The sequence below is a fragment of the Antedon bifida genome, chromosome 3, assembly GCF_963402885.1.
Source record: "Antedon bifida chromosome 3, ecAntBifi1.1, whole genome shotgun sequence".
NCBI lineage: Eukaryota > Metazoa > Echinodermata > Crinoidea > Comatulida > Antedonidae > Antedon > Antedon bifida.
The window spans coordinates 29,757,764-29,785,695 of NC_136228.1; the positions used below are offsets into that span (position 1 = coordinate 29,757,764).

A 27,932-nucleotide genomic window follows, 5' to 3' on the forward strand; every position below is an offset into this window, starting at 1 on the left:
TCAAATTCTGTCTATATCTATATTTATTGATAACATCTAATCTTTCATTTAGTTTTTCGCATGCAGAACGTTTACATGTACGACAGTAAGGTTCTATTGCTTTATCAGGATGATGTGGACAGTTTTGTGAATCTTGACTTTGTTCTTCCGCATTTGTTTCTAGGTTTAGTGTGTATAGTGAATGGTTTTTCAGTGCAGGAAACCTCTTATGCTGTTTTATGCATTGCTCACAGAGATACATTTCACACTCAGCGCAATAGTATAGTGGTGGATAATTTATACATGTGCAGATTTCTGGTTTTTCAGATTCAATCTTCTCAACACGACAAACTAGATAACTTATTCTTTCTTTGCATTTCAGATGTTTTAAATCATCATTTCTTAGATCGTACATCCGGCGGCAATTTGGACATTGTATTTTTCCATTTGTTTTCAACAAATCTTGCAGACATTTGAGGCAGTAAGTATGATGGCACTCAAGTGTCTTTGGATTTGTGAATCTTTCTAGACAGATTGAACATTTCAGATCTTCAAATGTTTTTATCTGTAGTGTAAAACAAAAAACAATCATTTTTATTTATTTTGGTTTTTGTTTAAAGACAATTATCATATTTGAATTATATATTTCAGTGGCAGACCATTTAAAATTTTATTACATTTTTTAAAATGAAATAAATAAAAAATAAAAGATCTCAGTAGGTACATGTTTTGCGCCAGAATTTGTAACAAATGGCACTTGGCTTTCTCACTTATGGCCCTGTCACACATTTGACGATTTAGACAGCGAGTCACCAATGTTTCAAATTTCGAAACGCATCAGATACGCCTAAATGTGTCACTATAAGTTGGAAATAAGCTTGAGACACGTTAATCATAAGTTAAAAACACATTTTGTGTACTCTGGAATATTATCTTGACTTACTTATAACATATATCGTGCATATGCGGAGCATACACAACATTTCTGGCTGTGCTTGGTGTATTGGACATACACTAGCATGCTCTTAAAGTATACAAAACTTATTTTTAGCGTATGTACGTTATGCCTATGAATTTGCATATGTCAGTTATACGCTGTCCAAATCGTCAAGGTGTGACAGGGTCAGTAGATCAAAATGAACGGTGCTGTGGCACACAAAAGGACTTTTGTGCCGTTGTTTGCTGTCAGCTAGGTTCACCCTGAATAAACTTAAAATTAATTAATTTGAACTCGAGTTTGACTATATATACAGTGTAGCATGGTGAAATTATGGACACACATCATGTTCAAATTTTTTGGCATTGATGATATTATCAAAATAAACTTGTGGATAACATTATCGAAAGATAATGAATTGAGCAACAAAATATGAGATTTGGAAGAAAATTTGGCATGTAGATGCGCAGTGCGCGCTCTTTGAATTTTTTTATAAATTTGACGAAAAGGGATGAAAAAACTACTTTTTAAATTCAACTGGCCATATCATAAGGTCACAACATCCGAAAAGCTTAATTTTTATATGAATTTATATCTACATTTCATGAGCTTTCATAATCAATTATAATCAACAAGGTCACCTTTAATTCTGAAAAGATGTGAGATATTTAAATATATGCTGAAGGTCAAATTACACAACCTACGTTATTCAAGTTTTTACGTGATGATGTCATCGAAATTGAAATAGTGGCAAGTCTTGATAAAGATAATTAATTTAGCAAGCACATACTGAAATTTGTGCGAAAATCGGGCTCAAATAACGGAGATGCGCACTATTGAATGTGATAATCTACAAAAAAAAGATGAAAAATCCTAATTTTTAAATTGAAGTGGCCATTTGATGACGTCACAACATTTTGTTCGCCAAATGTGTGAATGAATTCATATCTACAAGTCAATGGCTTCCAGAATAAGTTAAACAATTTAGGGGTCATCGTGCATTCTGAAGAAATATTTTCATTTTAAAATTGCCTTATTTTTTACCATTTTCAGCACTTTTGTGCTATTAATTTGCGCATTTTGTCATATTTAACGTGCTCGTATAGCGTTATTTTAAGTTGGAATTGACTCAAATTCTGTAAATGTACTAAGAATTGTGAGTAGAATGTGATTTATACAAAAAATGTTATTTTTTACGCTTTCTAAGATTCGCGTGCGGAAAAACGCATTTTTGCACAGTAATTCTTTTGAAACACGCAAATGGCCCAATTGATGCTCTAAATTGATCAAAACTTAATTTTAAGCTTTTTAAATTTTTAACACGCAATTTCATGCGCATGACCTTGAAACGCGCAGGTTTTTATTTGCTAATATTTTTACCTTTGACCTGAAGTTTATGTGTAGTGAATTTTATTTACATGTGATAATGAATTATGGAGATATGATTGATAATCTAATTTCACAAAATGACGTATAAATGACGTCACAAATGAGTGATCACACTGAAAACCTAACTACAACTAAATTAAATTATTTTAAATATATTTTGAAATTTTGGTGATTATTGACATTTAACTTTTTGAGATAATTGCCACACAAAATCTGTACAGAAAGAAATAAATAAAAACAAATAGACATGAAACTCGTCACTTTGACGAGTTAGTTATCCGCACGACAAACGCCACGTGTGCGTCATACGTTGGAATATTGCACACAGAAAAAGATTATGGCATTATGACCTGAACTGAAGAATATGATGTTATTGCTGAATTCTGTTATTTTGTGTCATTATTATATAGTATAAACAGTATACATATCACATACAGTGTAGAAATTACGGGACCCGTTATTTATTCCAATTTTTAACATGTTGACAGTCTCAAAATGAAACACAAAGATAGCAATTTTGGAAGGAAATTATTTCAACAACAACATATTAAGAGCCATTGTCTGTAAGAATCAAAGAAATATCAAAAATAGTGGCAGACTCAAAAAAATGGATTTCTTTCAAATTTTGCACATGGCTATATATGTGTTAAGAGAAATCAAATATGAAGTATTTTTTATTTCACACATGTATTTTCATGGCAACAGCCAAATTTGTGTTTTTGACAAATTTTGTCCTTTTTTAAGGTTTTTAAAATGGATATTGGTACTACTTTGATGAACGATATTTTTGTTTTGCTCATTTAATTATAAAAAATAATTAGTGTATGCATAATAACAATGCATTGTGTACCTGTTTCATAATTTTTTTTATATTTTTGATTTTATACTTTGGGAGATACCATTTATTTAAAAAGGTGTGTTTTTCACTTTTTTTAAATTGTTAAATGCAACTAAACTTTACAAATTTTTTTTAAAGTTTAAAGTTTTTATAAAAAAAAAACATGGTATATTAGTAAAAATATTTTATTTTCTTTGATTATTTGATTTGAAACTCTTTGGTCAGAAAATTTTTTAATGTTTTATATAGTTCTAGTTGTGTTGTAAGAAAAAAATAATGTAATTCCCAGTTTTATTGTCATTTTATAGGTTATATCCTCTGGAAATTTGAATAAATTATCAGATCGTTGTGAATTTTAATCTTTGCAACAGATTACTCCTCTCTTATCGATCGATCATCCACTATAGAGTGTCAAATGCATGCATTCAAGCACCACCCACACTGCCGCTACCATCGCCCAACCAATAGACGGATTCAAACTCCTCCATCCCACCCCCTCCCCCTTTCTCAAAGCCCCCACCCACCCCAAGTTAAAAATTGCAATGCAAAAGATAGGACAAAAAGTTAAGTTTTTAGACCCTCGCCTCCAACCCCCTTACTATTTCAAACTCCTGGATCCACCACTTTCCCCTCCCCAAAGTTGAACCAATCAAAAGTCAATGATATACTCAGGTATGTTAATGCTACATAACAAATATTGAAGCCCTGATGTGAAATTTTATTTCATTTAAGGTCAGCATGTAAAATATCACACTTTATATTAAATATTGGTTTTAAATTCTATATTTTTTTTACTGTGATGGTTGGATTCAGTATTAATTATTAATTAATAATTATCTGATAATTATTTAATTTCCCTTAGTTATGCATAGCAACAGTTACTATGGTAACTAAAATTGAGATATTCTTTAGATTATTCATACTTATCTTATACAAATTTAAATTTGTAGATTATTAACAGGCATGCCTTATTTGCATTTTCAAATTACCGTTTCACAAGGTCATATTCATAAGGACTTTCTTCTGTGATTATTTTTATTCATGAAAACCCCATATTTTATTTACAGCGGGCACCTCCCGTAAGCGGCCACCTCCCTTAACGGACGCAATTTGAAAAGCCTGTTTGTTCTTCCTATCTAATTAGTGCATTTGGTACCTACCGTAAGCGGCCACCTCCCGTAAGCAGCTGCGGGCACCTTTTTATACTAAAAATGAGATTTTTTGTATGACAAATGACCTCCCGTAAGCGGCCACCCGAAAAATGTGATACTTATTGCATGGACTTTCTTTTTCTTTTTATATTAGCTTTATTTCGTAGCGGTTTTAAAAACATTACTGTGAAGAGATGAGAAAACTACACAGATTTTGACCGACCATTTTTCATATGATAAAAGCTTTTAAAATTTGTCTGAAAATGCTAAAAAATACTAAACCACCTGATTATAAATAATAATACAATTAGCTGGAAATTGAGAGGCTCTTTTCGTGTATCGTGTATAGCCATAATACGTGTTTTGGCCCTTTATCGGCAGAACCTCCCGTAAGGGTCACCACCCGTAAGCGGCCACTTTTACTTAGTTACGCATAGAAACAGGTTCTAAGATAACATAAATAATACATTTTGACATAATTTGACCCAACAAATGACCCTTTCACAAAGTCAGTCATTTTCTGGGATTCATAGGTAAGTAAATTTGGGAAAAAGTAGTAAAGCTATGTAATCAATTGTTTGTAGTCATGAAACCCCATATTAAAAATATTGTACTTAGTTACGTATAGAAACAGTTGCTACAGTACACTATAGGTAAAATGTTGATGTCATTTAACCTCAATATGTAAAATATAATTTTTTTTTTGTATGAAAACTCCATATTTTATTTTGAAAAAATTATCCTTAGTTACGTAACAGGTTTAAGATAACACTAAAGGTCAATTTTTTACCTTTATTCAGATTTGTCAAGACTTTCTTTCTGAAATTATTAGGATTCAGTATTTAAAGTAAATTTGGCAAAAGGTAGAAATGTAAAACTATGTAGGAAAAATGTTTGTAACGCGTAACTTTGTATAAAACACGCATTTTTTTTAACAGAAAGTTAGCGCATGATATAAATTAAACTTTTGCAAAGTTTCAATTCAAAATGTTATTTGGTTTTTGACCTATGTTAAATACGCGAAATTCACAAAATCGCACGTAAGTCACGTTGCGCAACTGTAAACATCCTGAAAAGGTTCGCTGCACAACTTCATATGAATGACGATATGTTGAGAAAATTATGAAATGTTATGTTTGCAAGTTTTACAGATACGTGTGACACAAAAATTACAGAAAGAAAGAAGAACTAAATTTGAACTTGTCACTTCGGGTTATCCGAGCAAACGCAACATGCACATACTTTAAACTATATGAACTTCGACAATTATTATGCCATCCTATGACATGAATTAAGATTGTTTACAGTGCTGAATTGTACCTATTTTGTAGCATAAAGCATATTACAGTGTTTACAGAATACACTGTATGTTATATACAGAGTAGCATAGACGAAATTACGAGACCCATCTTTTAAATCCAATTATTAACACGATGACGTCATCAAATTGGCATATAAAGATAACAATTTTAGAAGATAATTATCTAAATATTTACATTAAAACAAAAATTTTGAAGAATTTTGGGCACGTAAAAGTGAGATGCGCTCTATTTAATGTGATGAGCAATAACGAAAGAGAAAAAAATCCTATATTTTATATTCGTGTGGCCATACGATGACGTCATAACATCCGAGGGGTAAAGATTCTGCATGAATTCATATCTACAACATATCAAATTTAAAAAAATGGGGGGCATGGATGATCCTGAGGAGCTATAATAGATTAAAAATAGGCATAATTTTGACAATATTTTGTCACTTTTGCAACTAAAAATGGTCTAAATCAACCTGTTCGTATGACGTCATTTTAATTTGAAATGATGTCAATCTTTTTCAAAATGACTAGGAAAGACTGTAAAATTATAATTCAAGAGAAAAACACAGTGCGCACCTTACGCGTAATTTTTTTTGCGCGCGTGGGAATTTTTGACATGCTCAAAATGTCATGATCAGCGTAGAAAGTTGATTAGAAATTAATTTTGCGCATTTTGAAATTTTAAATGCGCATGCTCGCGTAACTTCTTGTGAAACATGCCATTTTTAATCCATAGAAAGTTTGCCCTTGATATGACTTAAATTTTCACAAAGTTTCATGAAAGAATATTTGTTGGTTCTACAGTTATAGAAAATCATAAAATCTCGCGTAACTTACGCAACGCGGCTCTGACATCGTCCAAAAGCTTGGCTGCACATCTACACTTCAATGTCAATCTTTTTACTAAGTTATACAAAGTTATGTTCACAAGCAATAGAGATATGCTGGTCACAAAAATCCAGGAAAGAAAGAAGAACTAGACATGAAACTTGTCACTTTGACGAGTTAGTTATCCGCACGACAAACGCCACGTGCACGTCATACGTTGGAATATTGCACACAGAAAAATATTATGGCATTATGACCTGAACTGAAGAATATCATATCTTGTTAGTGCTGAATTCTGTCTATTTTGTGTCATATAGTATATACAGTATAATCTGTATACATATTACATACAGTGTAGAATAGGTGAAATTACGGGACCCACCGTTTATTCCAATTTTTAACATGGCGACGGTATTAAAATTAAACACTAAGATAGGAATTTCGGAAGGACATTATCTCACCAACAACATATTAACGTGTAGAAGAAATTTGAATATGTAGAATATGGATGCGTGCTCGTTTAAATGTGATGAACTATGACGCAAAATATGAAAATACGACTTTTTTTATTCAACTGGCCATATGATGACTTCACAACATCCGATTGGCAAAATGTTCACATTAATTCGTATCTACAGTCCAATAGCTTCCAGAAAACGTTTTAATCATAATTATTTACCACTTTTTATTCTTACGAGCTATAACAGAGTAAAATTTACTGTAAAGATGAAATTAATGACCCTGTTAATTATAGTTTTTAGGCATGATGACGTCATAAAAATTAAAATATTTTTAACTCATGCGTAAGATAGTTGATTGACCTAGACAATATTAAAATCTTGGAGAAAAAGGAATACAGATAGGCGTGATGCGCTCCATTGAATATGATAAGCAATAACGAAAGAGACAAAAATCCTATATTTTACATTCGTGTGGCCATACGATGACGTCACAATGTCCGGTTAGCCATATTGATTCATGATCCGATATCTACAACTCATCAACTTCCAGAATATGTAATTTAAAAAAAGTTCACCTCGTTGTTTAGAATCTTTGACTGTTTAAAAAAAGGCATAATTTTGACGAATTTTGACACATTTTTTAACTTTTTCATCAAAAACGCACGTAAATTATCCAATTCAACGTGCCCGTATGACGTAATTTTAAGTCGAAATTGTTAAAAGTTGGTAAAATTACTAGAAAAGGCTGAAAAAACATAAATCACGCAAAAGAAATTGTTTTCAACGCTACGTTCGCACCATGCGCGTAAAGAAATGCGCGCGCGTGGGAATTTTTTACATGCTCAAAATGACATGAAACGCGTAGGAAGTTGATTAGAAATTGATTTTTTGCATTTTGAAATTTTAAACGCGCATGCGCGTGTAACTTCGTCTGAAACATGCCATTTTTTTTCCACAGTCAGCTAGCGCAAGATATAAATTAAACTTTTGTTAAGTTTCAATTTACGTTGTTATAAGGTTTTCGATATATGTTAAAAACGCGAAATTCATAAAAACACGCGTAAGTTACGTTGTGCATTTCTGATGTCATTCACAATAGCAGGTGCACAACTTCATGTGAATGCCCACATGTTGACAAAGTTATAAAATGTTATGTTTACACGTTTTTGAGATACGCGTGACACAAAAATGAAAGAAGAATACAGAAAAAAAAGATGATGAAACAGGACAGTTACAAGGAGTTATCCGCTGATGCGGATAACTAATAACAAAGAAGATGACTAGACATGTAACTCGTCACTTTGACGAGTTAGTTATCCGCACGACAAATGCCACGTGCACGATATAGGTTGGAATATTGCACACAGAAAAAGTTTATGACATTATGACCTGAACTGAAGAATATGGTTTGTTGTTAGTGCTGAATTCTGTCAATTTTGTGTCATATAGTATATACAGTATAAACAGTATAATCTGTATACATATTACATACAGTGTAGAATAGTTGAAATTACGGGACCCGCCATTTATTCAAATTTTCAAACACTAAGATAGGAATTTCGGAAGGACATTATCTCACCAACAACATATTAACGTGTAGAAGAAATTTGAATACGTAGAATATGAATGCGTGCTCGTTTAAATGTCACAACATCCGATTGGCAAAATGTTCACATGATTTCGTAACTACAATCCAATAGCTTCCAGAAAACGTTTTAATCGTGATTATCACATTTTATTATTACGAGCTATAACAGAATAAAATTTACTGTAAAGATGAAATTAATGACCCACGTAATTTAAACTTTTAGGCATAATGATGTCATAAAAATTTTTTAACTCATGCGAAAGATAGTTGATTGACCTAGACAATATTAAAATCTCAGAGAAAATGGAATACGGATAAGTGGAGATGCGCTCTATTAAATGTGATGAGCTATGACGAAAGATACAAAAATCCTATATTTTATATTCGCGTGGCCATACGATGACATCACAAAGTCCGGTTAGCCACATTAATGTTCGATCCGATATCTACAACTCATCAAATTCCAGAATACGTAATAAAAATAACTTTCACCGTTTAGTTTAGAAACTACGAATGTTTAAAAAAAGGCATAATTTAGACGAAATTTTGAACTTTTTCATCAAAAACGTGCGCAAATTGTCCAAATTCGACGTGCTCGTATGACGTAATTTTAAGTTGAAATTGTATAAAAGTTAGTAAAATTACTAGAAAAGGCTAGAAAAACATATATCACGCAAAAAAAAAATGTTTTTAACTCTACATGCGCACTATGCGCGTAAAATTTTGCATGTGCGTGGGAATTTTTGACATGCTTAAAATGACATGAAACGCGTAGAAAGTTGATTAGAAATAAATTTTGCGCATTTTAAAATTTTAAATGCGCGTGTGCACGTAACTTTGTATAAAACACGCGATTTTTTTCAACAGAAAGTTTGCGCACGATATAAATTAAACTTTTGCAAAGTTTCAAGTTAAAATGTTATTTGGTTTTTGACCTATGTTAAATACCCGAAATTCATAAAATCGTGCGTAAGTCACGTTGCGCAATTGTAAACGTCCTGAAAAGGTTCGCTGCACAACTTCATATGAATTACGAAATGTTATGTTTGCAAGTTTTACAGATACGCGTGACACAAAAAATTACAAAAAGAAAGAAGATAAAGACTAGATTTGAACTCGTCACTTTGACGAGTTCGGGTTATCCGCGCAAACGCAACATGCACATACGTTTAAAATATATGAACGCCGACAATTATTATGCCATCCTATTACATGATTTAAACATGTTTACAGTGCTGAATTGTACCTATTTTGTAGCATACAGCATATTACAGTATTTACAGAATACACTGTATATGTTATATACAGTGTAGCATAGACGAAATTACGAGACCCATCTTTTAAATCCAATTATTAACACGATGACGTCATCAAATTGACATAAAGATAACTATTTTAGAAGATAATTATCTAAATAATTACAAATTTGAAGAATTTTGGGTACGTAAAAGTGAGATGCGTTCGCTTTAAAACGCGACAAACATTTACGACAGAGATGAAAATCTGACTTTTTGAATTCAACTGGCCATATGATGACGTCATGATATCAGACAGACAATGTATATGAACTCATATCTACAATTAAACAGCTTCCATAATAAGTTTTAATCATGCGGGTCACTTTTCAATTTGAGGAGCTATGACAGATTGAAATATACTGTATAGATCAAATTAAGCAAGTCACATTATTCTAATTTTTTTTTATATGATGACGTAATAAAAATTAAAATGTTTTAACTCATGTGAAAGAGTATTGATTGAGAAAAAACATATTAAAATCTAGGGCGAAATAGGGTAAGCATAAGCGCAATGCGCTCTATGAAATGGGATTAATTAGCACTAAAGCGAAAAAAATCCTACTTTTAAAATTAGAGTGGCCATATGGTGACGTCAGAACATCCGGTAGATATAAATTTTACATGAATTGATAACTACAACTCATCAGCTTCCATAGTAATATTAAAAAAATGTGGGTCACCTGCCATCCTGAGGAGCTATACCTGATTAAAAATAGGTGTATTTTTGCACAAATTCGCATTAAATTACCCATTTTTTAGCACACGATTCTTAAAGTTTAACGTAAGTTCATCCAAATGAATGTAATCTACTACAGAAGGTATGAAAAACAAAAATCAATTGCAAAAACCCCTTTTTCTGCTCTTTTTACGAGCTGCGCGCACAAGTGCGTGCGCAAAACGCAAACAATTTAGAAATTTTGAAATGCATTTTGAAATTTCAAATACGCGCGATTGCGTAATGTTGTGCGTAGCACGCCATTTTTATCATGTCAAAAGTTGCTCCATATTATGAAATACACTTTCGTAAAGTTTCATAGAAAAATAAATTTTTGTTCAGAATTTATGAGCAATCATAAAATTTCATAAAATCTCTGACGTCATATAACAAAGTTTCTTGCACATCTACAGCTACAGGTCAATCTTATGACAAAGTTATACAATCTTATGTTGACCAGAATTAGAGATACACATGCAACAAAATTCCGGGAAAGAAATAAGTATAAGATAGAACTAGATTTGAACTCGTCACGTTGACGAGTTAGGCTATCGCCCAACGCATCGTAACACGCACATGTTATTTATTATGCTTAGTCTACAATAGGCTGCACTACAACGATTGTAACGAACAGCTGAAATACATCAAAATCGTTTAATAAGTGTCAACAGTTGACGGTATTAGCATTGTAAACGGTTTAGTTGACGGTTATTTTTTATTTTACACCACTCACGTTTATTCAATTGTTGCGGATAACCAATAATACAGAAAAAAAAAAGATGATGAAACAGGACAGTTACAAGAAGTTATCCGCTACTATGCGGATAACTAATAATATAGATTTTATACAATAACAATAGGTGATAATTTTATTATAAATGATCACCTAATAAGTACACTCTTAATTTAGACCCTAAGCATGGATTTTTATATTTAAAATCAAGCCTCTGTATATCATTTGTTCCTATAGGAAATATTGAGGTAGGCTCTAACTAAACTGTATATAGTTCGGTGGTAAGAGGGGGAGTATCACCACCTGATGGAGGAAAAGTTGCCATCCAACTTTTATAGACCAGAATTTTCCGTAGATTACAAATCTGGAAGGTAATTGATCAGGATAGGAAACTTTTTCGAGATATAAGGGTCAAAGTTCAAAATTGACCAATTACAACAATGTATTATATATATATACTCGCTTCGCTCGCGTACCATTTAGGTCATGCCCACAGATGGACGTTCTCGATTACACAGTAATTTCAGCGTAAACAAACGGCCGATTTAAAATGTACGTACCGCAGGACTATAATACATTGTAGTTTACAGAAACGAATAAATAGACATGATGAATTATGTAGTCAACTAAATATTAGCACCCTGGGAATTACTTCCGAAAGAGAAACCAAATTTTTGATTTTTGGACTCATTTAAACAAACCTAATTTGTGTTATATGTAACATTAAGGTTGAGGGAAGGTACAAAGAGGAACCATTTTTAAATATATTCTTTATCCACTCAGCACTGAAATATTGTTTTCATGTTTTATAGGCCTATAAATAATATACCACTAAATACAGTAAAACATTTGCGATTTAATAATACTAAAACTGTCACTGTCATAGTTAATTGAGATAGTTAAGTACATGTGACGATACACCACTACGACGTTTATATTTTTTGTGATTATTACTTAATACAAACGTTGCGAAGCAACTTTCAGTAATATAGTTTATTTGTATATTATGTGTTTATAATCTAACAGTAGGGTATCTCCCACACTCACAGTAATACAGTTTATTTGTATATATGTTTATATTATATCTAACAGTGCCAACACTCACAGTAAGAAATTTGCGATTCAAATGGCAACCAAAAGTGGTTAAAGATGTATTGTCCCCCTGAAAAAATAGTTCTTACAAAAAATTTTGTTGAATATTCCATTTTAATGTAACATGAATAGTGATCCACTTTGACCAAAAACTTGATCGAAAAAAAATGTATTTACCTGAAAAAATGGTCAAATTGGCTGCCAGCCAATGGATTTTTGGTTGAATTTAACCATTTATTTTGTCATTTTATAAGTGAAAACATTATATTAAATCTATCAAAATAGTATTTTTTAAAGAAAATCGGCCTGTCAACAACATTATGATGCTGTACTCGAGCTGTTCAACCGGTTTTCAGCCATGAAAAACAATTATCGTAAGAGGAGATAGGAAAATGCGACAGACAGTGTATACCACGATCGGAAAACACCCCTATTTGGGGCAAATCGTTTTAATTGTCAATAACTAATTATTGAACTCAATTTAATTAGGATCAGGATTACATCAGGTGGTTAAAATCAGTACCGAAAGTATGAACCAACTTTATATGCCATCGAGTAAACATATGCTGAAATTTAATTAATTCATTTTAAACGATAAAGATGAGGAAATCTGTGAGAATGAGAAAAGTCACCCCAACCGAGATTCTAACCAAAACGATATTATAACCAATTTATTAAAGCACAATTTGGTCTTGTAATAATGGTATATTATGGACATGTTCGCTTAGTAACTGTGATAAACATGAACAACAGCATGTGTATTTATGGTGACGCTATATATGGATGGAGTGCTATGTAGGCATAAAGCCAATCTAGATTTTAAAGGTCTTTTATTACATTTTTATAAAAAAAAATCTTTAGCGATTAAAGATGTATTGTCACTTGAACCACAAAAAATGAAGGTCAAAATATTCTAAATTTAAATTGGCCATATCAAAGTATTATTAAAGTTATTCATTTTAAGTCGAAAATTTGAGCCAAAAACAACAAGTTTACGTAATTAACAGGTAAATTAATTTGATTACATTTCGACTGGAAAATCGTTGCGAGCGAAAGTAAACAAAGATTTTAAACCAAGAGTATGCATTATGCATTATGCTTATTAGGATTGTTTACAACTGATCGTCACGGTTGAGAAGGTGATTTCACACAGATCGCGAGGAAGTTTTATGATTATAAATGCATACAGAGTAGCCAAACAAGCATGTTGCATTATGACATTTTTTGATCGAAAACTTTGACTGGAAGACAAAGTAATTTTTTTTGTATTTCAGTTAAATCATTTTTTTTTTCGACTAATTTTTGATCTTGAAAATTACCCACTTTTTTTCTGGAAAAAGTCAAAGGGACAATACATCTTTAAGGGTCAAATGTCAAAATTGAACAATCATAGAACTTATATCTCTAAAAACAAATAAAAACATTTAACATAAAATTTGATGTTTTCTCATCCTGTTAATCAACCATATGCAATGAAAAAGAGCACATTCATCATGTCATCAGTTGACATGAGGTCAAAGGTCAACAATATGTGTAGTTACCATATACAAGTAATCAAATTATTTGATCAGTAAAGTTATAATTTAACGTATCTCCTCCGAAACCACACTGAACGTTTCGTGACCACATTTGGCACACTGATTTTTATTGATTGACTGCTAGACTAAACGTAGCTCTCCCGGCTCCTATTGTTAGGTAACAAACCAATCGGATTACTACACCTGCCCATGGCTGGTGGTAGTAAGGAATAACCGACCGGAGAAAACGTAGCTGACTCCGGCGGATCTGGAAACCAAGCTGAAGCAATGCTTAGCACCTGACTCATTTTATAAAGAACATTGCTGCAGCTGTATCAAATTCCATGCGAGAACATCTAATTGGTAAGCTCACTGATCTCATTAGAGATTCTTTACACTTTGATATAAACAAGACTAACGATAAGATAGCAAGCCTTGAAGAAAAAATCATGATTTTAGAAAACAATATTAATGAAGCTGAACAATATTCCAGGCATAATTGCCTAATTCTTCACGGCGTTCCTGAATCAAGCAACGAGTGCACTGATACCAAGATTATCAATCTGCTTCAAGAAAAGCTTAATGTCAGCGTTGGAATTGCCGACATAGATATAACTCATAGACTAGGACAAAGTAAGGGCTCAGACGCTAACAAACCTAGACGTGTTATCATTAAATTCTCAAACTACAACAAAAGAAGAGAAGTATTTAATGCAAAGAAGTAATTTAAAGGGACTAAATACTTCATACATGAGAATCTGACCCTGAATCGCTCGGAGCTATTACGAGTCATAAAAGCCAAATATGCGAAGTTCATTAAATCTACATGGACACTTGACGGCAAAGATCTTTATTCTTACCAACGGCATGAAAAAACTTACCATCAGTAATCAACTAGATCTATCTCGGAACCTAAACGATTTAAAAGCTTGAACTATAAATATATAACAATGATTGACATTCTATAACTAACAGCATGAACTGGTTGACCTTTAAATAAGGCAATACAAGTTGGCAAATTTACTTTGTTTTTACAAGTTTTTTCTTATGTTTCACCTTTTTTTTGTTATGCCTTACAGAAATGTACTTATTGTTTAGACCCAAACATAATTATGTATTTTGGTATTATGGCAATATATTTAAGTATTATACAGTTTAATGATGACTACACTTGATAACTCAATATTGCAAAACTATGGTGGTGTAGATGGTAACTCTCTACAAAACATGCTGTGTCTTGATGAAAATGATTTAAGTGATAATCCAGTTCAGTTACTTAAACACTCTCCATATTATGATTGTGATTCTATGTTGAATTTTCTAGAGTTAAGAAAAAACAATTTCTGTATACTTAGCATGAATATCCAATCAATACATGCTAAATTCAATGAATTAGTTGTATTTTTAAATGATTTAGCAACTAAACAGTTTATTTTTCTGCTATTTGTATACAAGAGTCATGGTTGAGTGACTGTGCCGATACTTCACAAATTGAATTTGATAATTATGTGTGTATATCACAGGGTAAATCTTGTAGCTCAAAATTACACTGTGAAATTAAGTGTTGTTCATTCTACTGAATGGGAAGTTCAATTTCTTGAAATAACATGGAATAACCTGGTGAAAAACATACTCCTTGGTAATATATATCGCCCACCTAAAGATCTAAATGAAAATTACAATAAGTCTAATACAGGAGCTGGTTCCTGAACTTACACGTTTTGACAAACTCAATCAAGAGATTATTATAACTGGAGACACAAACATTAATCTACTCAAAATAAATGAAAAAGAATGTTTTAGTAAATTTTTTGATACACTTACAAGTTTCAGTTATTTCCCCTATATCACATTGCCATCTAGATTTTCAAAGCGAAGTGGAACTCTGATCGATAACTTTTTCTGTAGATTAAATCAATCACCAAATAGTGCAATTCCGGTATTATGATTAAGAAATTCAGTGACCATCAACCTTATTTCTTGATATATTAAATACGTCTCTCAAAAAAGCAAATCCTGTCCACCATGTTAAAAGTTATAATCATAGTGACATCATCAAATTTGTTAATGAAATAGAAAACTCTGACTATGACTCTGCTACAAACCCCCAACAGAAATTAAAATATCATGAATAATCTAATAATGACTGCTAAAAATAAATGTATGCCTTATAAAATTGTAAAATCTAATAAACATACACACAAAAAATCAAATTGGATTACTAGTGGAATAATCAAATCTATCAAGTTTAGGGATAAACTACACCTAAAATTAAAAAGAACACCAATAACATCAAATGAGCATGATACATTATAAATAAATCTTAAAACATATAACAATATACTTAAAAGTAATATTAGGACAGCTAAATAAATGTATTATGAATCATGCTTCTCCAAATGTAAAGGTGACATTCGTAAAACATGGTCAACCATAAATGATGTAGAAAAATTGTAGACAGTTTCCTGAATTATTTGAAGATTAGAAATAGCAAATAAATTTAATTTATATTTCACAAATATTGGCCCAAACCTTGCAAATAAAATCAATATTGACAGCTGTAACAAATCTTTTAAACATTTTCTCTCAAATAAAATAACTAAATTTTGAAAATGTAAATGAAGATACAGTTTTGGAAATTATTGATAAATTAAAATCAAAGTAAAGTTGTGGTTGGGATGGTTCATCAACGAAATTAATTAAATCAATTCAATCAATTATAATTAAACCACTCACAATATAAATCAAATGATAAACACAGGGATTTTTCCTGATAAACTGAAAATAGCTAGAGTTATACCTTTGTTTAAAAATGGTGATAACTCTTGTTTTACAAATTATCGTCCAATCTCGTTGTAATTTACAACCAATTATATTTTCACTTTCAAATAAATAAATAATTTTACAGCAGCCAGTATGGTTTTCGGTCAGGCCATTCTACGGAATTAGCTACACTTGAGCTTGTAGATAAAGTTATTCAAGACATAGACAATTATGAAATACCAATTAACATATATTTGGACCTATCAAAAGCGTTTGAGACATTGGATCACAAAATAATGTTGCACAAATTGAATCATTACGGCCTTCATTCGAATTCACTTAATCTTATGAAGGATTATTTAACTAATCGTAAACAATAATGTGGACATTAATGGAACTCAATCTGATATTTTACTATAACTGATAACTGAAACTACAGGTCTACAAGGATCAATACTGGGTCCGCTTTTGTTTATCATATACATATATTGCAAACGTTAGCACTATTTTTAAAACTATAATATATGCAGACGATACAACACTTTTAAGCACCCTCAGGACATGTAATCCAATTAACAAAATTCTCAACATTGAACTTGATAAAGTTAGTGAATGGCTTAAATTAAATAAATTATCATTAAATGTGTTGAAGTCGAAGTATATGATATTTCATATGAGTAAACGTCGTGTTGATACGTTGGATATAGAAATTGACAATGTTAAGATTCAGCGGGTTCATAATTTCAACTTCTTTGGTATAATAATTAATGAACATCTAAATTAGAATAGCCATGGTGATTATATTTCAAATAAGATTTCCAAAACTATTGGGATTTTAAATAAACTAAAGCGCTTTATCCCAGCAAATGTTATGAATATTTTATATAACTCTTGAGGTGTTTCGCACATAAATTATGGTATACTGCTTTGGGGCTATGCTTGTAAAAGAGTAACAATATTGCAGAAGAAAGCGTTACGTATAATTACTCAAAGTAAATACAATGCCCATTCAGAACCTCTTTAAAAAAATTCAGATTTCTAAATTTATGTGATATTCATAAACTATGCCAATTAAAATGTTACTATAAATATTCAAATAATATGATACCTGATTATTTTAAAAGGTTTCCTTTAGAACTAAATTCAGCTTTACATTCGTATAACACATGTATACAAGACAACTTTTATGTTGTGAGGGTCAATCATGAGTTTGCAAAGAAGTGTATTAGGTATAGCCTAACTTTATTAATTAACAATGCTGTCAATTTGATCACTGAAAAGGTAAATACACATTCTTTGAAAGGTTTTTCTACATATTTAAAAAATAATCTTTTTTCAGCTAGTATGATTATGTATGTTATATCCAAAATTGTTATATATGTAATAGAGATGGGACGTAGCTGACCTGATGTGATTTTGTTAATTTTATACTTGTCATCTTACTTATTTCAACATTTCTGTTAAGCCTAAAGGAATTTTATATTTATTTATGGATACAGTACTGTATGGATAGGTCAACATTTTACAGTCTACAGAATTATTTATTATTTAAAATGTTTGGGTGGCTTCCATGCATGTAGCTTTTGGCCTTAATGGAAGTCTCCCTGGTCCTTTTGTATATTTTTTGCTTTGTATTTTTTTTTCTTTATGGATCAAATAAACTGATTTGTGACTTGTGTGTGTGACTCAGATTACTGAGAATACCTAGTTATGTACTAGCCAGTCTGTGCATCTAAACTGGTAAAACAAAATGCATTTATGTGGTTTTTGTCTAGATTTGGTAGTCTTTTAATTATTTAATTGGTTTTTCACTGGCGCCTTGAGCACTTTGGTGGATACGCACCTAAAATATCTTACTGTTATTAATTATCACTTATTTCATCCCATCGAAATCAGAACATAGTAGTTAAACTAGTAAATCCACAGGATATGTACATCCAAATTTTGTTTTGGCCAGCAGCAAAAAAAATGATTTGTATTGATATCAAGGAAGCAAAAACACATTGTTAACATAGTTTGCGAGAGGGTGCAGGTAACCCCTTTCTGGCTCCCCAACTATTATCTCTATACGTGACCGCAGGATTGGTTCCTGATTCCTCTTTCTCGAAAAAAGGAAGAGACATAATCATTTACAGTGAACATCAGTCCAAGCATTGCTTTTTTCTGTTAGTTGACATTTTTTATTATTATACCTTATTTAAAGAGGGTAACCCTAAATAAATCAAGGGGCCCTAAAAACATATATTAAAAACACAGATGTTAAAAATGTATACATACATATACACACATACACATATATACTATCAATACAAATATATATACTATCAATACTATAAATAAGCCTACAACAATACTATACAAATAGTAGAGATTTTTCTTTTGGTGTCAAATATTTTTTAGAGCAGACTTTTATTGACACCGCATTTGTGTGGAGGGTAGCATATTCATGTAGGTTGGTGCTCTATAGATAAAACTGTTTTTAAAAGTTTCGGTTTTAGGGTAAGGGACGACAAATTTCCTCTCACTGACACTTCGGGTACATCGATTTGAAATTTTGGCAAGATGCAGGGCAATTAGGTATTCCAGAGCAAGACCATGCAGATTGTAGTCTGTGATCTTGGACGTGCTATTATAATGTAGATAAATTCTACAGAAAAACTATCTGTAGCTAGCAGTATATTGAGGGTCAACGAAACATTTCAACATCATAAAAGTTTAGTCATATTATTAATTTTATTATTTATTTTACAGTATATAATACATTTAAAATAATTAATTTTGAAACGTGAGCACTAGAAAAAAATATTAGAAACTTTACTGATTAAATAATGTGATTACATTTATCACCATCGATCTCACAGTTTGGATAACTTTGTATTATTTGGTATATCACTTTGACCTATGTCAACTGGGGTAATGGTGATTGTGCTCTTTTGATTGCGAATGATTGATTGATGTCTTAACAGTATGATAAAATATGACATTTTGTGTTTTTTATTTGGTTTTTTTATTTTGTGATTGGTCAAAATTGACCTTTAAGTGCAAAGGGTTTTTTTATTCAAATGTAATAAAAGACCAAATTGAACTTAAATAAGTTGGTTATAACTAGATGGTACACTCGCTTCGCTCGCGTACCATCTAGGTTGTGCCCACAGACGGTTCTCGAATACACAGTAATTTCAGCGTAAAAAAACTGGCGATTTCAAATGTATGTACCGCAGGACTATAATACATTTCGTTTACAGAAACGAATAAATAGACACGATGATTTATGTAGTTAACCAAAATTAGCACCCTGGGAATTACTTCCGAAAGAGAAACTTACCACACAATGAGTCCAAATTTTTGATTTGGACTCATTTAAAGAAACCCAATTAGGGTTGAGGGATGGGAAAGAGGATAGGTACAAAGAGGAACAATTTTTAAATATATTCTTTATCCACTCAGTAACGAAATATTGTTTTCATGTTTTATAGGCCTATAAATAATATACCACTAACGGTGACTAAATATAGTAAAACATTTGCGATTTAATGCTTTGTTAAAACTGTCACTGTCATAGTCGATTGAAATAGTAAAGTACATGTAACGATACACCACTACGACGTTTATATTTTTTGTAATTATTAATTAATACAAACGTTGAGAAGCAACTGTCAGTAATAAATTTTATTTGTATATTATGTGTTTATATATCTAACAGTAGAGCCTATCCACAATCACAGTAATAAAGTTTATTTGTATATATTTTTTTACATCTAACAGTACGCACATTCACAGTAAGAAATGTTCGATTCAAATGACAACCAAAAATGGTATTTGCAGTATTGTCAAAGTATTGCAAGTTTATTCTCCAAGGGCTCATAAATTTACCTACTTGTGTTAAACCAAACTGGCAGACTGAGAGATTGGAATGTTCCATTCATGCCAAAATCAATACATTTGTATAAACGTATATTAAATCTATTAAAATAGTATTTTTTAAAGAATTGAGGGCGCTGGTCAGCTGCAGCCATTTTGCTTTTTCCATGCTGCCGTTTTTATAACAATCTTCCTCCATTTTAGTGTCTTTTTAACTCTTGTTTAATTGTTTCTGTTGTAAGTAATTTGTTTTTATTGTGTTACGCGATGTCAAGCCAAGTTTGCACTGTTGTTGTTTGCTGTTCTGCTGAATTGATTTAAGCCTAGGCCTAAGCACTACCTGACCATTGAAAACAGGAGTTACGCCCGACCGGTAAAAGTGGCATCTCGCCCTACAACTACTATTAGAAAAGTTTAGCCTAGCACGAGAGCTTGAACATGTGTATCCGGTATACCGAAAGTGAACTATTAGGGATTAATCCTGCAAAGATAATTAATGGACAACCAAGATTAAACAACAGTAATAATATTTACGAACTGTCGGATATTTTGTTCAGACATTTAAAATGTTTAAGCATCTTGAATATGAAATAATGAATAGATCGCGCAGAGGAGGTAAAAGAACAAGAAGACATAGGCCTATAACTGCAATTATTACTCGTAGAAAACTCGCTTTATATAAAAAAGAAAAATTACGCTTCGAACTAACTCACGCCTAGAAGATACCGGTAACAATAGACAACATTTCCATCATGCTCTCCCGTGTTTCTTCCTGACTAACCCTAGGTCACTTGTCTACAGACTGGATGAACTTGAGGTGCTTATCCGACAACATAACATTGATATTGCAGTCATCACTGAAACGTGGCAAACTCCTCACATTGAGAATGATGCACTCATGATTAACGGCTATGATCTATTTACTAAACATCGAACCGACAAAAGATGTGGTGGCGTTGCCATCTACATAAGAGCTAATATTGCATCAAAAAATCTATCTAATATTATAGTGCCTGAAGAACTCGAATGCCTTTGGATTTTTGCTAGGCCAAAACGACTGCCAAGATCAGTTTCGACAATCATCGTATGCGCTGTTTATATACCTCCTAGTTCGCCTAATCAAACCCTACTAATGGATCATATTACGCAATCAATTGACACATTAAAACTTGTTCATCCTGATGCTGGCTTTATAATTTTAGGTGATTTAAACAGAACTAATGTTGAGCCAATTTGTCGATCTCACAATCTAAAACAAATAGTCAAGGAACCTACTTGAGGAGATGCTGTGCTTGATCTTATTGTGACCAATCTAAAAAGTCAATACGACTGTCCAAAGATTTATTCACCAATGGGCACCAGTGATCACAATGTGATAGTCCTATCACCGAAAAGAATCCTAGTCAAGCCTGATCCTAAATCAGTGAAAAAAAAGATAACGCAACCCATGAAGGCAGCGAATATCCAAAGATTCGGTCAATGGATTACGACTTACGATTGGTCTGATGTATATAATTGTGATAGTGTTGAAGATAAGACATCTATGTTTTATGAAAGCTTAAATGTTGCGATTGATTACTACTTTCCAAAAAAAATCAGTAAAAATGCATGTGCGTGATCGACCATGGATGACACCTGCAATCAAGAATCTGATAAAAAAAAGCGCCAGCAAGCTTTTGCGACTAGAGGAACATCAAATGTATGGAGATTCTACAAAAACTGTGTGCAAAAACAAATCAAATCATGCAAAAAACACTATTACAAAGAAAATATTAGTAATCTAAAATCATCTGACTCGAAAAAATGGCACCAAGGTATCAAACTACTTTCAAATAAGCTTAAACCACAATCTACTATTTGTGCCCCAGGTGTTCCGTTAGATAATTTGGTTGGCAAGAGCAATGCTATCAACTCCTTCTTTGGTGACATAGCGCGCAGCAGACCCCCTATCGCCTTAAACAAATTACCATCATTTCTACCTGCACAACTGCCGCCTTGTGTGTCGGAGTGGGAGATGTATCTAGAACTTAAGAAAGTGAAGGTTGGAAAATCTCCCGGACCCGACAATATTCCAAATAAAATCTTGAAGGAATTTGCATGTGAGATTAGCCAACCAATAACGCATATTTTCAACACATCCTTAAGCAAAGGCATTGTCCCCGGCTTGTGGAAGGATGCCGTAGTTGCCCCAATCGCAAAGGAGAAGAACAAAAGTATTGTGAATGTAAATAAATTGCGCCCCATATCTCTAACTTGCACTCTTGCTAAGATAGCAGAGGGATTCGTATCCCGCTGTTTAATTTTGGACATTCATAAGAATATTGATAAGCGACAATTTGGTAGCCAAAAAGGTTGCTCTACCAGCCATTATTTAATTGATTTATTGAATGTATTTTTTTCTGGTAGTAATACACCTAAGTCCTTGGGGAGGTTGGTTTTGACCGACTTCTCCCAGGCCTTTGACAGTGTGGACCACACTATTGCTGTGAGCAAGCTAGTGAAATTAGGATGTAGACCAGAAATAATACCTTGGATCATAAGTTTTGTTTCAGAACGTACACAAAAAGTGAGGTATATAACTCCGTCTTGTCTAATAGTGTTCAATTGAACTGTGGTGTTCCCCAAGGAACCCGACTAGGTCCCATCATTTTCCTTGCAATAATAAATGATGCACTGTTGAATAGTGATCTAAAAGTATGTAAATACGTTGATGATTTATGTATCGGTGAAGTGGTTAAAAGAAACATTTCTTCTAATATCCAACACACAGTTTGTATATGGTCAAATGAAAATAAACTCAATCTTAATGTTGATAAATGTAAAATGATGTACTTTTCGTTTCAAAAAGTACTTCCAGTCATTGATCCCATTGTAATTGACGACCAACAACTGGAATGTGTCACAGAAGTAAATATCTTAGGTGTCTGGGTCCAAAACAACCTTAAATGGGATAAAAATGTTAGTGAAATCATCTTAAAAAGTAGTAGAAAACTTCATATGTTATGTCATCTAAAAAAATGTAATGTCCCTGTAGAAGATCTAGTAGCGGTTTATACTGGCTACATTAGATCTACCCTTGAATATGTGGCACAAGTGTGGCATTCAGGTATTACTAACGAACAGAGCAATGCCATTGAGAAAATAGAGAAGAGAGCATTCCGAATCATTCTAGGCCATAAATATATAGATTATCCCCACGCATTGCATAACCTTAACCTCCTAACTTTATCAGAACGTAGAACAAAGCTGTGCCTTAAACTTGCCAAAACTTGCGCAAAAGACGATCGTTTTTCATGGTGGTTCAATAAAAATAACACAGCTCAATAAAAATAACACAGCTCACAATATGGTTCTTCGAAATCCAAAAAAATATGTTGAGCCATTAGCCAAAGTCAACCGTTAGCATAATAGTGCAATCCCATATTTTACCAGAATTTTAAATAAAAATAATAATAATATATAAAGATTTAACAACTACAGCGTGCAACATCTGTTGGCTCAATTGTGTTTTTTAGTGAATTTTTATACTATTTTAATGTTTTTAATGAATTGTTATTCGGTTTGGTTTTTTGGGTTTTTTTTTTTAATATATTTTTAAGTTCATATCTGTACCGTAATTTTTATACTTAGTAATTTAAAGATAATTCGTCAACCATATATTTTTATATCTAATTGGTAAATTTGTTGTTGTCTTTATATGTGTATATTGATCTGTGCAATTTTTATTGTTATGTAAATCCCAAGCAATTCAGTTTCTTTTCTGTGATTTCTGGATATATTAAAATAAATGAAATAAATTGTGTAAAAATAAAATCGGCCTGTCTTCAACGTTATGTTTATGTACTCGAGCTGTTAAACCGGTTTTCAGCTATTAAAAACAAATATCGTAGGAGGAGATAGGAAAATGTGAAGCATCCTCGTATTATTGTGTGCGGGTATTATCAAGTTGGACATCCATTAGACAGTGTATACCACGATCGGAAAACACCCCTATTTGGGGCAAATCGTTGAACCTAAATTCGTTTTAATCGTCATTAACTAATTATCTAACTCAATATAATTAATAAACAGGGTTACATCAGATGGTTAAAATCAGTACCGAAAGTATGAACTAACTTTATATACCATCAAGTAAAAATTCTAGAAGTAAGGCGCGATTTAACAAATTTTGCCCTTACGTAAATTTATATATAGATGCATACATATATATAATACATTATATACTTATACCTCGAAAATGATTACCTTCCATATTCGTAATCAATGGAAAATTATGGTGTAGAAAAGTTGGATGCCATTTTGTCCCCTTTCGGGTGGTGATTCCCCCTCCTGCCACCGGACTAATAACCTATAATACAGTTCAATTGAACACCACATACTATGCCACACACTGTTATTCTTTTTAAAATAAGCGGATGTAGGGGTTGTCGAAAGGGGTGAGATTAGCCATCTGAAACAATAACCTTATCGACTAAGTTTTGCTCCAATAAAAACATTAATCCACTCCTGGTTGTTAATTAAGTTTTATACATATTTTTTTACCTGTGTGTCAGAGTTAACTGGTACTTCTGATGTAGCAGTACTCCTTGTAGGTTGTCTATCAGTTTGTTCTGAAGAGATAAAACATAAATGCTAAAGATTTACCTTAATTTTCAATGCGTTTGATTACTTTGACGATTTAATGATGAAATGATGAAGCAAATACACTACAAGCTAATTATACAGTATAATATAAAGTAAATATAGCTATAAATTGATTTCTTTTAATTCACCAATTATTGCATAAAATTCCCTGACTTACGTTGGGACAACCACTCTTATTCAATATAGTGTTAAGCTATTATATAATATCTAAATAAATTCCTGTCATTTGATTGGACGATTGTGGGTCACATGGCGAGCAATAGTATGCACTATTGAATGGTCATTTAATAGTATTTTTTTCTCCTTTTTTTCGTGTACGGGAAAAAGTCTTTTCGCATTTGGAAAATATTTTTTTACACCATTACTTTAGAAATCCAATTAATTAATCCAATCAATGGGAACATCTCTAGTGTGGAATCGTTAGAATTAGCTTAGATCAGTTCCAGTTGCCTGACCAAGTTTTGTAATGGTATCGCTGTCTTTCTAGCCAAGCTAGGCCTAGGATTATTTGGTCATTTGTTGACATATTAAGACTACAGTAGGTGTGTTTATAAAATCCAAATGAATAAAATATTTAATATATTATAGCAAATCATATATTTACAAAAAAACAAATAAATTTACTGTTGTTTGTTTCAATGTGAATCAAATGTAGACCTACCTTTTATTCAATCTGATTCAAATGACTAAAGGAATCTATTTAGGCCTTAGGTAAAACAAATAATAAATGTTTTATATTCGTGTAATGGTACAAAAAATGGCATGAGGTGACACCTCGTTGAAATATAATCTTTCATCATTCATGCCATTATTTGTACCATTACATGCATATACAACATTATTTGTATATAATAATGGGCATTTTCAGGATCGTTCCTGTCTTTTAAAATTATTTTCAGTGCCACAAAGATACAAAGTTTCAGTCAAAAATAGAAAAAATAACTTGACTAGGCTGTAATCTGTATATAAATTTACGTAAGGGCAAAATTCGGGAAATCACGCGTTACTTCTGGAATGTTTATTGATGGTATATAAAGTTGGTTCGTACTTTCGGTACTGATTTTAACTATCTGATATAACCCTGTTTACTATACTAATTTAATTGAGTTAGATAATTAGTTATTGACAATTGAAACAAATTTAGGTTCAACTATTTGACCCAAATAGGCGTGTTTTCCGATCATTTGAAAACCGTTTGAACAGCTCGAGTACAGCCTCATAATGTTGAAGACAGGCCGATTTTCTAATAAAAATACTATTATGATAGATTTAATGTACGTTTATACAAATGTATTGATTTGTGATGAATGGAACATTCCAATCTCTCAGTCTCCCAGTATAATTATTTGGTTTAACACAAGTATGTAAATTTATGGGCCCTTGGGGGATACACTTAAAACCTTTAGATATAATATTGCAATACTTTGACAATACTGTAAATACGTATTAACCATTTTTGATCGCCATTTGAATCGAAAATTTATTACTGTGGGTGTAATAGCATAACAACCACAATTTCAAGACATTCTCAAATTTCCTTTATTCTTTTTTACAACTACACTATAAAATGGAGAAATAATATAATAAAGTTTGGGAGTTATTTCCAAATTTTTAGAATGAATAATTTAGAAATATGACATTGAACCATACAACAATGGAAGAATTTCGATTATAAGACAATTGGTATCATACAGGACTGTTCAATTGAAAAACTAAATAAGATATTACAGGCTAAGGCGAATGATCAGAACATTTCACATTGTTCATGCTTTGAGATATGATGAGCGCAAAATAAAAAATAATGATTTTGCACAGTAACAATCTACTCACCGATATGGAATCTTTTTTATACATTACCAGTACTATAATGTAAAATACACCTTCTTACCAAATTCTGCTAGTTTTTTCAATGCATCTCTGTAGTCCATTTCATGAATTGCAATAGCAATTAATTTTTCTTTCTGGTGATGGTCTCCTAGTAATATTGGTGCTAAATCATGATGCAACCTTTTAGTAGAAAACATTTCCCATATCTTTTCCAGTGATTCAGAGTCATGTAGCATTAGATACAATACTATACTTCCAGTTTCTACTTTCTCAAATGTAATATGCCTTTTTGAAAAGTAAGTAGTAAGACCCTGCATTGTCGTATGAACTTCATTGATATCTTTTGTACTCAACTGTTTCTGTTTTTCCATTAAATCCAACAGGAGTTTCAGTGCAGGTGGTATCTCACTGTCATTGACTGATGATAGACTTTTGTATTTAAGAGTAACTGATATTTGCACATCTTAAAAAATAAATAGAGAAAGCATAGGCGGTACAAGATATGATCATCTTAAAAAAACAATCTTCATAACTAGCCAGGACTGGGAATTAAATGGTAAACAAGTTGTTATTTTCTTAACCTATGTTTAATATTCACTCTGCCCAATCATGATTTGGTTGTTTTTGTATTTTGATCCTCAAATTTGTTTATACTTTTTTAGCCATGGCTTGGTTAATATCTACCGATACCTTCTACATATTCTATTTTCTCACTTAAATTACCTTTAGCTTTATCTTTTTTTAGTTCCTTTAAAGCAGCTTTGTATTCCTCCAAGTCAATGATGGTCTTCCAGTCTTGCTCAAACTTCTGTTTATTTGTTGATTTCAACATTTTAGCTAAACCCTTGATTAGCTCGTCCTCCACATGCATTTCCATTAATCCTTTTAAACCATGTTTACTCTTTGTGTGCAGATGAAAAATTAGTGCTGGTTTTGGATTGTTGATTCCTAATCCATTGACTTCCATGGATGGTACACTTTGGTTCAATTCGTTTG

At 32.0% G+C, this 27,932-nt stretch overlaps 1 protein-coding gene across 1 annotated transcript; it reads right to left on the reverse strand.

Moving 5' to 3' along the window:
• LOC144838363 (uncharacterized) lies at positions 1-27,903 on the reverse strand. The gene is made up of 5 exons (XM_078693701.1): positions 27,660-27,903; positions 26,998-27,399; positions 25,008-25,075; positions 76-544; positions 1-17 (listed from the first exon to the last, which is right to left on the reverse strand). Exons 1-5 carry the CDS (start codon positions 27,901-27,903, stop codon positions 1-3), a joined length of 1,200 nt encoding a protein of 399 aa, XP_078549827.1.
• Between the last annotated feature and the right edge of the window lie 29 nt (positions 27,904-27,932).

Coding starts and splice junctions, on each gene's coding strand:
- LOC144838363 (XM_078693701.1), bottom strand. CDS start 27,903: ATGGAAGTCAATGGATTAGGAATCAACAATCCAAAACCAGCACTAATT. Junction 27,400..27,659: donor AAAAAAAGATAAAGCTAAAG/GTAATTTAAGTG, acceptor TTATTTTTTAAG/ATGTGCAAATATCAGTTACT. Junction 25,076..26,997: donor GAAAAAACTAGCAGAATTTG/GTAAGAAGGTGT, acceptor TTATCTCTTCAG/AACAAACTGATAGACAACCT.